Here is a 14,878-nt window from a genome sequence, read left to right as displayed (position 1 = left end):
AAAAAGAAGCCCTAATAGCAGTGACAGAAGGCTGCTTCCCCTATCACTGCTGTTAGGGCTCTGCGCATGTGTCAATCGCTCACTGAGTGATTGATCTACATAAGAACATAAGAAGTTGCCTCTGCTGGGTCAGACCAGGGGTCCATCGGGCCCAGCAGTCCGCTCCCGCTGTGGCCCATCAGGTCCATGACCTGTAAGTGATCCTTTGTCTAAAACCCTTTAATCCCTTTTTTTTTTCCATCTATACCTTTTCATGATCCTATTTCTACCTCTATCTATATTCCTCAATCCCCGTATCCTTCAGGAACTTGTTCAATTTCTCTTTGAATCCCCTTAATGTACTCTGTCCTATCACATCCTCCGGAAACACATTCCAGGTGTCCACCACCCTCTGAGTGAAGAAAAATTTCCTAGCATTGGTTCTAAATCTGTCCCCTTTCAATTTCTCTGAGTGCCCCCTTGTCCTTGTGGTTCCCAATAGGCTGAAGAATCTGTCCCTATCTACCTTCTCTATGCCCTTCATGATCTTGTAAGTCTCTATCATGTTTCCTCTGAGTCTTCGCTTCTCCAGGATGAAGAGCCCCAGCCTTTCTAGCCTCTCTGTGTATGAAAGGTTTTCCATACCTTTTATAATTTTTGTCGCTCTTCTCTGGACCCTCTCAAGTATCTCCATGTCCTTCTTTAGGTACGGCGACCAATATTGGACACAGTACTCCAGATGTGGTCGTACCATCGCACAGTACAGCGGCATGATGACTTCCTTCATTCTAGTTGTAATACCCTTCTTAATAATACCCAACATTCTGTTTGCCTTCTTTGAGGCTGCTGCGCATTGTGCCGTTGACTTCATTGTTATGTCCACCAAGTCTCTTTCAAGGTTACCTCCCTCTAGTACTAATCGCCCCATATGGTGGCTGAACATCAGGTTCTTTTTCCCTATATGCATGACCTTGCATTTCCCTACATTGAAGTTCATTTGCCATTTATTCGCCCACTCCTCCAGTTTGTTCAGGTCCCTTTGTAGGTCCTCACATTCTTCCACAGTTCTAACCCTGCTACAGAGTTTAGTGTCATCCGCAAATTTTATCACTTCACACTTTGTCCCCGTTTCCAGGTCATTTATAAATACATTGAACAGCAGCGATCCGAGTACCGACCCTTGTGGAACTCCGCTCATGACCCTCCTCCAGTCCGAGTAGTGACCCTTTACTCCAACCCTCTGCCTTCTGTCTGCCAACCAGTGTTTAACCCATCTGTGTACGTCCCCTTCCACCCTGTGGTTCCACAACTTCCTAAGTAGCCACTCATGGGGTACCTTGTCAAAGGCCTTTTGGAAGTTGAGGTAAATGATGTCTACGGGTTCCCCTTTGTCCAACTGGCTGTTTATCCCCTCAAAGAAGTGCAGTAAGTTTGTTTGGCATGATCTTCCTTTGCAGAAGCCATGTTGGCTCGCTTTCATTAGCCCATTTCTTTCGATGTGCTCACAGATGCTGTCCTTTATCAGTGCTTCTACCATCTTGCCCGGAACTGATGTCAAACTTACCGACCTGTAGTTTGCTGGGTCTCCTCTCGACCCCTTTTTAAAGATAGGTGTAACATTCGCTATCTTCCAGTCCTCCGGGATTTTGCCAGTTTTCAAGGATAGGTTGCAAACTCGTTGGAGTATTTCCGCTATCTCATTTCTTAGTTCCTTTAGTACCCTTGGATGGATTCCGTCCGGGCCTGGTGATTTGTCACTTTTCAATCTATCTATCTGTTGGAGGACATCCTCATAGCTCACCTCTATTGTCGACAGTTATCTTTTTGGTCTCCATTGAAGATCTCTTCGGGTTCTGGTACACTGGATGTGTCCTCTCTTGTGAAGACTGACGAGAAGAACTTGTTTAACCTATCGGCTACTTCTTTTTCCTCCTTTATCACCCCCTTTCTGTTTCCTTCATCCAACAGTCCTACTTCCTCCCTCGCCGGTTGCTTCCCTTTAACATATCTGAAGAACGATTTGAAATTTTTTGCCTCCTTGGCTAGCCTCTCTTCATATTCCCTTTTCGCTCTCCTAACCACTCGATGACATTCTTTTTGGCATTTCCTGTGTTCCTTCTAGTTTTCCCCGGTTTGGTCCTTTTTCCATTTCCGGAACAATTTTTTCTTGTCTCCTATCGCTTTCTTCACTTCAATGGTTATCCATGCTGGGTCTTTTTTCGGGTTTTTTGCACCCTTTTCTAAAACTGGGGATGTACATATGTTGTGCTTCATGCACTGTGCCCTTGAATAGGGACCAGGCTTGCTCTACGGTTTCTGTTTTCCTTGAGCTGTTTCTGAGTTTTTTTCTTACCATTGCTCTCATAGCATCATAGTTCCCTTTCTTGAAGTTGAACGTTGTCATTGTGGTTCTCTTCCCTTTTGCTGTACCTACTTCTAATTTGTACTGGATCATGTTGTGATCGCTGTTTCCTAGTGGTCCTACTACTTCCACTTCCTTTGCAGGTCCCCCTAGTCCGTTGAGGATTAGGTCGAGAGTGGCATTCCCTCTCGTTGGTTCCTTGACGAGCTGTTCCATAAAACAGTCCCTCACAGCCTCTAAGAATTCTGTGTTCCTTGCACAGTTCGAGTTTCCAATACTCCAGTCAATCCCGGGGTAGTTAAAATCCCCCATACCGTCATGTTCCTGTTTTTGCCTTCCCGCCTCAATTCTGCTGCCAGTTCTTTGTCGTTTGCTTCCGTTTGTCCAGGCAGACAATAGTACAGTCCCAATTTTATGTCAAGGCCATTTTTTCCTGGCAATTTAACCCATAATGACTCCAATCCTTCCGCCTTTGTTTCCATATCCACTCCGGACGAGGGATTGGTGTCTTTTATGTATAGTGCTATTCCTCCACCCTTCTTGTGAGTCCTGTCTCTTCTATAGAGTTTGTACCCTGGCAGTACTACGTCCCATTGGTTATCCTCATTCCACTATGTTTCCGTGATTCCAATGATGTCTAGGTCCTCTTTTTTGGCTTTGACTTCTAATTCTCCCATTTTGGTCTTTAGGCTCCTTGCATTTGTATACAAGCAATTTAAGTCCTGGTCTTTTCTTATCCCTGCTGGTTTTTCTTGTGTTTTGCTCCTCTTGCCATCCCCTTTTTGAGTTGCCAGTCCCTGATTTCTGCTCCTTTCTTCCTCATTTTTTGGTGCATCTTTTTCGTCCGCAACCTGATTTTTCGATTTCGCCTGATCCTCTAATGTTATCTGTTTGCCTCTCTTATTGTTCATCAGTTTCATATGTTTCTTGGACTCCTGTTGTTCATCCTTTGCTTGTTCGCAGCATTTTTCCCGCTCAGTATCTTCTTTGGATACTCTTGTCCGAATCATCAATGTCAGGTCGACTGTTGCTTTCCCCTTTTTCTTAGTTTAAAGCCTGCTCTATTCCTCTCTTGACTTTGTTCGCTGGCAGCCTCATTCCTGCTGTGCTCAGGTGTAGTCCATCCTTTCTGAAGAGCTTGTACTTCCCCAAAAAAGTTGTCCAGTTCCTCACAAAGTGGAATCCCTCTTCTTCGCACCATCTCCTCAACCATGCGTTTATTGCTTGTAGCTCTGTCTACCTCTTCACGTCTGCCCTATCTACTGGCAGAATCTCTGAGAATGCAATCTTCTGTGTCCTCAGCTTCAGTTTCCTTCCTAGGATCTTGAACTGTTCAGTTAGCTTAGTCCTGCTGTAGTTTCTCCTGTTGACATCATTCGTTCCAACGTGGATTATCACTGCTGTCTCTTCTGTTTCTGCGCCGTCCAGGATCCTTTTGATTCTGTCAGCGATGTCCTTCGTTCTTGCTCCTGGGAGACAGGTCACTAGCCGATCTTCTCTCCCTCCTATTACGTGACTGTCCACTTCTCTCAGAATTGAGTCTCCCACTACGACTGCAGATTTCCCCTTCTTCAGCTTCCTCACTGGTCTCGAGTCTGTATCCTCAGTGTAGTTCAGTACTTCTCTTTCAGGGTACCGGCCAGTCTTGATGGTTCCTGTCTTCCATCTGTTGGTCTCTGTCCTCCATCTCGTGTGGACGTAGCTTCCTTGCTCCAGCGCTGCTGATGATCCTGCTCTTCCACCTGCCTGTAGGCCTCCTCGATGAATTTCTCGAGCTCCCTTACTTGCTCCTCAATGTGGCTCTTTCTTGTGGGGTCTTCAGCTGTCTTGAATGGTGCTTCCGAGATATGGAGCCCCTCCAGCTCCTGAACCCTGCACTGCAGTCGACCAACTTCCTTCTTCAGGCTTTCCAGTTCCTGATACCGACCGCATACGTATGCCTGCCTTCCTGAGGGGAGGTAGTCATACATATGACACTCCGTGCAGTACACTGGGAAGTTCCTCCGGGTTCCTGCTGCTTCCATTTCCCTTTCTTCACAGTCCACTAGATGCTCTCTCCCCTGCCTTTTGCGGGCTTGTGTGTGCTCTCTCCTGTGCTTGGCTCTTCCCTGCCTACTTCTTCTGTCGCTTTTAGCTTTGTGGGTCAGTTGTCCTCTCTTGGGCCTTTTTCTTGTCTCTGGAGCCTGCTGCTTCTTTATCCTTTCTTGTCTTGTGTGTGTATTTTTGTGTTGTTTTCTTTTGTGCTCTTGTGTGTATGCTCTCCTTACGTGTGTGCTCGCTTCTTCCTTACCTTCCTGCAGATCTCTGGTGTTCTGAAGTCCTTGGCTGCCTTTGCTCGGCCCTTCTCAAGGCCCTTCGCAAAGGCGCTCTCGCTAAGGCGAGCGCCTTTGCCGCTCGCCTTCGCCGCGCGCCGAACGGCTGTGCACCATTGGCTCCTTTCCTCTTAAGGGGGAGCTCGGCCTCGGCATGCTGGTGACGTCAGAGGGGTGGGCGGAGCTATCTCTCGCCTCTGCCCCTCTTTCTCATGTGCCTGCTCTCTGCTGTCCCCTGCTTATCCTCCTGCTTCCGACTCACCTCTCTCCGCTCCTGCCTCTCCCTTCTACCAGTCAGCCACCTCCGCACTCTCCTAGGCTTCCCACAGTGATCGCCACGCCGTTGACTCCTTTCCTCTTAAGGGGGAGCTCGGCCTTGGCGTGCTGGTGATGTCGGAGGGGTGGGCGGAGCTATCTGTCGCCTCTGCCCCTCTTCCTCACGTGCCTGCTCTCAGCTGTTCCCTACTTACCCTCCTGCTCCCGACTCTCTGCTCTCCGCTCCTGCCTCTCTCCGCTCCTGCCTCTCCCTTCTACCAGTCAGCCACCTCCGCACTCTCCTAGGCTTCCCGCAGTGATCACAGCGCCGTTGGCTCCTTTCCTCTTAAGGGGGAGCTCGGCCTTGGCGTGCTGGTGATGTCAGAGGGGTGGGCGGAGCTATCTCTCGCCTCTGCCCCTCTTCCTCACATGCCTGCTCTCAGCTGTCCCCTGCTTACCCTCCTGCTCCTGACTCTCCGCTCTCCGCACCTGCCTCTCTCCACTCCTGACTCTCCCTTCTGCCGGTCAGCTGCCTCCGCACTTTCCTAGGCTTCCCGCAGTGTTGGGTTTGCATGCAAACTTGGTAGCGCATCGATCGCTGGTCCACAGTCGGCCAGAGAATCAACCAACAGTGATTTAGTTGATATTACCGACTGACTTTAGTACATCTAGCCCATAGTCTTTTTGAGCCCACTGGTGAAACCAGATGCGCCCCATTTCTGGAGGGAAATTCCCATTTCCCAGCAAACATAGGATTTTTTTTCTTTTTTTGCCACCATTTCCAAACTACCTTTAAAGGTTTAAAAAAAAAAAGAAGTTTCTGGGTGTGAGTTGCTGTATAATTGTATTTCATAAATGAAAATGAAGCACTCCACCCTTTCATCCATCCCGATGGAGTGAACTGATTCAGAACCGTGACGCCCTCATGTATCAATCACATCAATGCTGCTATATTATAAAGGCCCATGTCTGGGACTCCCAGGAACCCTCCAAAGTCTTTGTCCAAAGTAAGTTTTTAATAACTCACTCAGACATATTTATATTTCCAGATAAAAGGCCCAATAATTGAGTGTAAGGATCTTTTATCCTTCTTCTCAGTTCACACTGGGATAATCTGCAATGGATAGAGTAGCTTAGATACCATAATTAATTTGACCAGAGCTATCCTACCTGGCAGGGACAATAGCAAATTCCAACAATGAAAACAAAAATCTTAGATTTATTTTCTGTTGATTTAAAATGTTGTATTTATACATAACCTTAAAGCTAGCACTGAGAAATATGCCCAGAAAACACATTGGCTTATCAACCACGTTAATAGGAAGAGTTCTATACCAGGGTTCATTCTTGACTCCCATCAAAGATAGGAGTTCAGACTTGTCGCAGTTTACTTTCAATCCAGATTTTTTCCTAAAATCTTATACTAGGATAAGAGCTATCTCAGTATGTCTAGGTACCTATCATTATGCCTTTGAGATATTTATAATGTCTTATTTTTGGCTAAAAATTCAATGGTCAGGAGAAGAAAGAGTGGTGATAGAGGACAACCCTAATGGATGCCTCTTTTCAATCAAAATACTGTTAGTTTCCCATTGGTCATTAAACAGGCCTGAGGTTGTACATATAATCTCTTCACCCAGTCCACAAATGTGCCTTCTATACCATACTGTCCCAACACCTATAATAAGTACTGCCAACAAATGCTATCAAATGCTTTTTCCTTGTCTAAGCCTGCTATAGATGATGTGCCTCCCCTCCTCCAGTGTTCATGTAATACAACAGGTCAGATTCACTGAGGCATAAGTGTTCAGTCTGCGTGCTGAATTGTCATGAAAAAGCAAAATTTTTGCATTATTTATATGAGGGCCTTCTTGGCTTTGCACAGTTCCATGAGTTTGGCCTTGACAGCATAATTTAATATGTGCACTGGATACCAATCTGGGACTGCCACCAGTTAACTTTTTCTTTTATTATAAATTCTGTACAATGTACACCGCTTTGGTAATTAAAGCAGGAGATCAAGCTTAAATAAACTTGAAACAAATTTAAAATGCAACCAGAGACTGGGAAAGAATGATTAGAAAAAAAAAAAAGTCACCAGACAACAAAGGTAGGAAAATTATTTTATTTTCAATTTAGGGCTCCTTTTACTAAGCTGTGATAGTGTTTTTAGCGCGTGCAGAATTGCCACGCACGCTAAACCCGCGCTACGCGGCTAGAACTAATACCAGCTCAATGCTGGCGTTAGCATCTAGTGTGCTAAATGCGTGCCAAAACCGCTATTGCAGCTTAGTAAAAGCAGCCCTTAGTGATCAAAATTTGTCCATTTTGAGAATTTATATCTGCTGTCTATATTTTACAGTATATTTGTCTATTTTTCTGTAGCACTTACTGAGGTGACATTGCATATTTTAAAGTTGTCTGTTTTTACATTACATTACATTAGGGATTTCTATTCCGCCATTACCTTGCGGTTCAAGGTGGCTTACAAAAGATTTATAAACGGGGGTTACAATGGGAGAAAAATTGATTTACTAGATTAGTAAAGAGTAGATCTTTTGTAATTTCTCGGGTAGTTGAGAGTAAGGCGGCTTACAAAAGATTATAAAAGGGGGTTACAATGGAAGCACAATTGTCATTACTAGGGTAGTAAAGAGTAGATCATTTGTCATTTATAGAGTTGTTAAAAGTACGTGAAGCTAGGGCTGTTTCAAGAATTTCTTGAAAAGTATAGTTTTTATTTCTTTTCTGAATGTCTTGTAGTCTGGGGTGGTCATCAGAAGGTCTAGTTGTTTAGTTTTGTGGCTAGGAGGCCGTCGTGTAGTTTTGATCGTTTTACTTCTTTGATCGGAGGAGGAATGAATGGGGAATGCGTTTTTCTGTGTCTGGTTGTGGATGCTTGGATGAGGCGGTTGTTCAGGTAGGATGGGCTGTCTCCGTTTAAGGTTTTAAATAACATGCAGTAGAATTTAAATTGTATTCTTTCTTGGATTGGTAGCCAATGTGAGTTGATGTAAGCTTCTGTGATATGGTCATGTTTTCTCAATGAGATGAGTCTCAAAGCTGTATTTTGGATTGTTTGTAGTTGTTTGGTCATAGTAGCAGGGCATGGGAGGAAGAGGATATTGCAGTAGTCCAGCAGTCCTAGGATTAGGGATTGTACTATAAGCAGGAATTGTGTTCTTTCAAAGAATTTCCAGACTAGTCTCAGATTTCTCTTGATTGCGAAGGATTTCTGTATTGTTTTATTTATTTGCAGTTGCATGGTACAGCATCTGTCTATTGTCATTCCTAGTAGTTTTATGGTGGTTTGGATGGGATAGTTGATTGAGTTGAGTTCTTAATTGGTTATGGGTTTGACTTTGTCATTTTCGAGGAGGATGAATTTGGTTTTGTCTGGGTTAAGTTTAAGTTTGTGATCTTTCATCCAGGTTGATGTAGTATATTTGTCATGGTGGACTTTGGCTGATCATATGGTATGAGAATGGTAATGTCATCCACGTAACTATAGGTGGTTATGCCTAGATTGTTCAGAAATGTTCCAAGAGAGGCAGTGTATAGGTTAAAGAGGGTAGGAGATAGTGGGGATCCCTGTGGTACACCACAGGGGTTTGACCAAGGTTCTGATTTTTCTTTGTTTGATTTTACACTGTAGGTTCTGGATTTTAGGAAGCCTTCAAACCAAGAATATACTTTATCTGAGATACCTATTGCATCCAAGATTTGCAGAAGGAAGTTATGGTCAACTAGGTCGAATGCTACAGTCAGGTCCAGTTGTATGAGAAGCATTTTTTTCCCTGTGCTAAGGTGTTGTCTGATTGTGTCCATAATGGAGCCTAGTAGTGTCTTTGTGTTGAAGTTGGTTCTGAAGCCAGATTGCATAGGGTGGAGTAGGTTATGGTCGTCTAGATAGTTGGTGAGGAGTTTGGCTACTAGGCCTTCTGTAAGTTTGACGTATAGCGGTATTGAGGCAATAGGTCTGAAGTTGGATGGTTGGTCTGGTGGTCCTTTTGGGTCTTTTTGGATTGGGGTGATGATGATTTCGCTGAGGTCAGAAGAGAAAATGCCATCTGTGAGCATGGTTTGAATCCATTGTAGAAGTAGAGTACGGAATTTTACACTGGAGGTAGTAAGAAGATATGATGGGCAGTGGTTGAGGTCACAGGAGGCGTGGCTGTATTTTTTGTAGAGTTTATTGAGTTCGGACCATTGTATGTTGGGGAATTGAGACCATGTTCTGTCTGCTGAAGTTGAATCTTTTTCTGTGGAGTGAATTGTGATTACGTTTAGGTGGGATGGGGTAAAATTGAGGGTGGCTCTGGCGTTAGTAATTTTGTTCTTGAAGTGATCTGCTAAGAGGGTAGATGAGGGGGGTGGGATATTGTTAGTGGTTGTGTAGGGTTTGGTGTCTGTTAGATCTTTTTTTTTTTTTTAAAGAGGTCAAGGCAGAATATAAATGATAATTAAAATTTTTTCTGCATACAGTGTGCCTTGTGCAGTTTAATTTTGTAGTTACCATTATGTATTGTTAATAAGATTATGTTGTGCATATGTGAAAAATGAATGGAAGAAATTGCATTACAATTAGTACTATTATTATGGGGGTGGGGTATGGGACAGAGCTTGGGCAGGGTACTCGGTTAATGTTTGATAGACTTAGAGGGTACTTGGCTTGAGGAAGTTGAGAAACACTGGTCTAGATGATAGAGGCAGCTTTTGTAGGTTGCTTGGATACTGACAGCAACCATGTATTTTTTAAAATCTTTTTCGTAATTTGTTTATTGTTAGTAGTGATTTAAGTAATTTGAAATCATTCCTATTTAAATACCTCTTATTTTAAATCCACTTGAGCTAATTCAACTTTTTCCACATACTCACTATCAGAACTGTCCCAAGCTGGAAATACACCACATGTGACAACCCCCCTAGAGCTCCTATCCTGCACATTACATCGCAGCCAAGCAGAAAGGTAATGAATACAGTTCTGGAGCCCCCAACTCCCTTGCATCCTGTGTGGCCGCATTACACACACATAGCTCGCTACAGCCTTGCTCACTATCAAGAAACTAATTTCCCTGTTTTAACTGTACCTTATTAAAGATTCCTCACTCGGAATCATGAACTCCTGAGTGACTATGGCTTTCCCCATCATTCTGCTTCTCAGTGTAAATGTTAAATTACCTTATAAACTTATTTTTACAGCTGTTTTACTGCACCAGCATTTCCATAAGTCTCAAATTATTTATTCTCCTACCAGTTCCTCCATCTCTTGTCTGAAGCAAGAGAGGTCAGTCAGCTCACCATTTGAGAAGCCACTGCCTTCTCTTCAAGCTACTTTAGACAAAACTCAGAAGAAAGCTTGCCGTCTCCTGATGGATGAACTACTTCTTGATATGCAGGTACCAGTACCCCAATTTCATAGTTATGGTATATTTCAGTGAAGCCATTCATTTTTTCCCATTGCTAATTTAATGATATAAGTACATGAAATACTTGTATAGAAAAAAATATCTAGTGTTTACAAAATACAAAATAAGAAAAGAATACTTATTATTTGTTACCCTTGTAAACCCTCCTCCAGCCTTTTCCTCTCCTCAGCATAGTATAATACAATACAATAGATATTTAACAAGTAAGAGAATAGAAAGTATCTGTACAGGCAGACGTGATGACCTAATCCATAGCCTTCCCTTTGCCTCCTACTCACGTGCCCCCTGAACCAAAAGCCAAACCAATCAAATGGGTTTTAAGTGAGGTCCTAAATTTCTTTGAAGATCATTCTGAATGGCAGGAAGGCTGCAGAGCATTCCAGAGAAATGGGGCTAAGTAGTAGAAATCCAGTTGAGAGAAGACCCAAAAGTTACAGTCAAAATTTCTAAGATTAGAGAAAACAGACTGAAACATAGGTAATTAGCAGTGAGGAGAGAGAGCATTTGAAATCCCTGAATAAAAAAAAACAACTTATGAGCAAGTATGAGAACCTTAAATTGAATTTGCAATAAAAATAGAAGCCAGTGATATTGGTAAAAGAGTGGCATGACATGATCATACTTGCATGCATGATATAATATTTGATTAACAGTATTTTAAACTGACTACAGCTGCTTGATTTGTTTATGTGGGTAATCCCTGCATAAGCAATATTGCAGTAATCAAGTCCTGCTCTGCCATTCTGCACTCACCATGCTATGTCTCACCATACCATGTTTTTGCCGTTTTATGTTTTACCATGCTTTGCTATTTTCTACCATATGATGTCTGAGAGTGTGGTGCAGAGGTTATAACTACAGCCTTGACACCCTGTTGTTGCAGGTGCAAGCCCACATTGTTTCCTGTGACCCTGATGGGGGCCACCTGGTCGCCCATTGCCCCAGGTACATTAGATAGATTGTGAGCCCATGGGGACAGATAGGGAAAAATGCTTGAGTACCTGAATGAATTTATGTAACCATTCTGAGCTCCCTGGGAGAAAAGTATAGAAAAATATAAATGAAGCAAATAAGATATATAACAGTAAAATTATGATGCTTTATCAAGATAGGTACTCTATACTAGAGAGTTGCGCGGGGACAGAAATCCCACCCGTCCCCGTGAGGAATCCCAGCCGTCCCCACCCGTCCCCGTGAGGAATCCCAGCCGTCCCCACCCGTCCCCGTGAGGAATCCCTCCGTCCCCACCCGTCCCCGCGAGGAATCCCCTCCGTCCCCACCCGTCCCCGCGAGGAATCCCCTCCGTCCCCGCCCGTCCATATAAACTTCAGAAATAGTTATTTCATTTAATTATGCTACTGAATTAAAGGCTCTGGTAGAAACCCATTTACAAATAAGCAAAAAGACTTTATTAATTTGAAAATATTAATTGGGAAGAATACATACTTTGCAAATGGGTTTCTACCAGAGCCTCTAATGTTTATAAATTTTTATCAACACAACTAATATACTACTTTATCCTGAAGCAAAATAAAAAAAAAGAAATATAATTCTTTTCCTACCTTTGTTGCCTGGTTTCTGCTTTCCTCATGTTCTCATTCAATTCCTTCCATCCACTGTCTCTCTTCCTTCTGCATCTTCCATTTGCTCTGTTACTGTGCCTCTCCCTTTCTTCCCCCTTCCAAATTGGTCTGGCACCCATCTTCTTCTCTCCGCTCCCCCCATAGTCTGGCATCTGTCTTCTTCCCTGCCAGCGTCTTCTCCCTACTCTCTCTTCCCCATTTCCTTTCAGCGTCCTTCTCCCCCCATCTTCCCCATGTCCTGTCAGCGTCCTTCTCCCCCCTCTGTCTTCCACATGTGCTTTCAGTGTCCTCCCCCCTCTGCTTCCCCATGTCCTTTCTGCGTCCTTCTCCCTCTGTCTTCCCCATGGCCTTTCAGCGTCCTTCTCCACCCCCCCGTCTTCCCCATGTCCTTTCAGCGTCCTTCTCCACTCCTTTGTCTTCCCCATGTGCTTTCAGCATCCTTCTCCCCCCTCTGTCTTCCACAAGTGCTTTCAGAGTCCTTCCCCCCCGCCCTTCCCATGGCCTTTCAGCGTCCTTCTCCACCCCTTTGTCTTCCCCATGTCCTTTCAGCGTCCTTCTCCCCCCTCTGTCTTCCACAAGTGCTTTCAGAGTCCTTCCCCCCCCCCGCCCTTCCCATGGCCTTTCAGCGTCCTTCTCCACCCCTTTGTATTCCCCATGTGCTTTCAGCGTCCTTTTCCCTCCTCTGTCTTCAAGTGCTTTCAGAGTCCTTCCCCCCCTCCTCCCGTCTTCCCCATGGCCTTTCAGCGTCCTTCTCCCCACTCCTTCTCTACCGCCCCGGGTGCAGCACAGCCGGCCAGGTCCCCTTACTTTTGTGGCACTTCCCCGACCGACTGACAACAGCCCCGGTCCGACAAACCTCCCTGCCCTTAACTGCGAATCTAAATTACCTTATTACAGCTGCTGTAAGAAGATAATTTAGATTCGCGGCTACAGGGCAGGGAGGATTGTCGGACCGGGGCTGTTGTCGGTCGGTCGTGGAAGTGCCACAAAAGTAAGGGGACCTGGCCGGCTGTGCTGCAACCGGGGCGGGGTGTGGCGGGGCGGACCGCCCCCTCCCTTGGTAGCCACTCGAACCGCGAGGCTACTCTCCTCCTTACCTGCACTGCCTGCAGCACAGAGCCAAATGGAAGTCTTCCCGACGTCAGCGCTGACGTCGGAGGGAGGGAGGGCTTTGTTTAAGCCCTCCCTCCCCTCCGACGTCAGCGCTGACATCGGGAAGACTTCCGTTCGGCTCTGTGCTGCAAGCAGAGAAGGTAGGGAGAAGAGCCGCGCGACTGAGTACATCCAGCCCCGCAGGAACCCCGCGACCCTCGGAGGCGTCCCCACGGGATCCCCGCGACCCTAGGGGGCGTCCCCATGGGATCCCCGCGACCCTAGGGGCGTCCCCACGGGATCCCCGTGACCCAAAGGGGGAACCCGCGGGATGCCCGCGGGTCCCGCGGGATTCCCGTTGTCCCCGTTCCCGTGCAGCTCTCTACTCTATACCAGTGTTCTTCAACCTTTTTACACCCATGGACTGGCAGAAATAAAAGAATTATTTTGTGGACCGGCAAACTAATAGGACTAAAATTTAAAAACCCCGTTTACGCTCCATCTCCGGGAGCTCGGTCCCCGCAAACCATCTGATCCCATCTGCACAAGCCGCAATTATGATTTTATATTGAACGTATTTTATTAAAGTATAAAAAGAAACAATATTCTGAACAATTGTGATTTTATAAATACAAATATACAGAGCACGGACCAACAAAACCCCTGTCTCCCCTCCCCTTCACATATATCCCCTCTACTATCAAGAAAACTGAACAAGCCAAGTTCATAGAAATATCATGCTAACAGAATACTGCAGCCCCAGTTATGTCTCTAGCAGGATATATATTTCAAATCTGATATATTCTAATCACAAAATAGAAATAAAATTATTTGTTTCTACCTTTTGTTGTCTCTGGTTTCTGCTTTCATCTTCTTTTCACTCTCTTTCTTCCAGCGTCTGCCCTCTCTGTCTCTTCAATCCAGCATCTGCCCCTTCCATCTACTGTCTGACCTCTCCCCCTTCCATATGGTATTTGTCTTCTTTCTATGCCCCTCTCCCCTTTCCATCCAGCCTATGCCCCTCTCTCCTTTTTACACAATTCACTCCAGCTTCACTGCTCTCTTCATTTTTATCTCTCCTACACGAGATCTAGCATCTTTGTCCCTCTCAATTTCTCTGCTGACCCCCCTTCCCATCTCATTCCTATCTCTCCCCTTCCCTTCCTCTAATCTCCCTGCAAGCTGTTTCCTTCCTTTTTTCTTCTCCCTTCCCTCCTCCCCCTGTCCAGCAGTAACTCTCTTCCTTTTCCTTTCCCTCCTCCCCTCCCAGCAGCATCTCTCCTTCTCCCTCCCTCCAGGTCCAGTAGCAGCTGTCCTTTTTCCCCCCTTGCCCAGCAGCTTCCTAGACTCCTTTCTCTCCTCCCCTCCCAGCAGCATCTCTCCTTCTCCCTCTCCAGGTCCAGTAGCAGCTGTCCCTTTTTCCCCCTTACCCAGCAGCTTCCCAGATTCCTTTCCCTCTTCCCCTCCCAGCAGCATCTCTCCTTCTCCCTCTCCAGGTCCAGTAGCAGCTGTCCCTTTTTCCACCTTACCCAGCAGCTTCCCAGACTCCTTTCCCTCCCCCCTCCCAGCAGCATCTCTCCTTCACTCTCCCTCCAGGTCCAGTAGCAGCTGTCCCTTTTTCCCCTTGCCCAGCAACTTCCCAGACTCCTTTCCCTCCTCCCCTCCCAGCAGCATCTCTCCTTCTCCCTCTCCAGGTCCAGTAGCAGCTGTCCCTTTTTCCCCCTTACCCAGCAGCTTCCCAGACTCCTTTCCCTCCTCCCCATCCAGCAGCATCTCTCCTTCTCCCTCTCCAGGTCCAGTAGCAGCTGTCCCTTTTTCCCCTTGCCCAGCAGCTTCCCAGACTCCTTTCCCTCCTCCCCTCCCAGC

The 14,878-nt window shown here is 45.7% G+C and overlaps 1 protein-coding gene across 3 annotated transcripts in view; it reads left to right on the top strand.

Moving 5' to 3' along the window:
* Positions 1–14,878, top strand: part of EXOC3L1 (exocyst complex component 3 like 1) — a 136,868-nt gene that overhangs the window by 79,684 nt on the left and 42,306 nt on the right. For all 3 annotated transcript variants that reach the window (XM_033942398.1, XM_033942396.1, XM_033942399.1), the window contains one exon: positions 10,166–10,307. In XM_033942398.1, coding sequence (XP_033798289.1) covers positions 10,166–10,307 — 142 coding nt within the window. The remainder of the gene's footprint in view (positions 1–10,165; positions 10,308–14,878) is intronic.

This window comes from Geotrypetes seraphini, chromosome 4 (genome assembly GCF_902459505.1).
Source record: "Geotrypetes seraphini chromosome 4, aGeoSer1.1, whole genome shotgun sequence".
NCBI lineage: Eukaryota > Metazoa > Chordata > Amphibia > Gymnophiona > Dermophiidae > Geotrypetes > Geotrypetes seraphini.
Note: the sequence above shows the minus strand (reverse complement) of the source record. Positions and strands in the feature narration are given on the sequence as shown.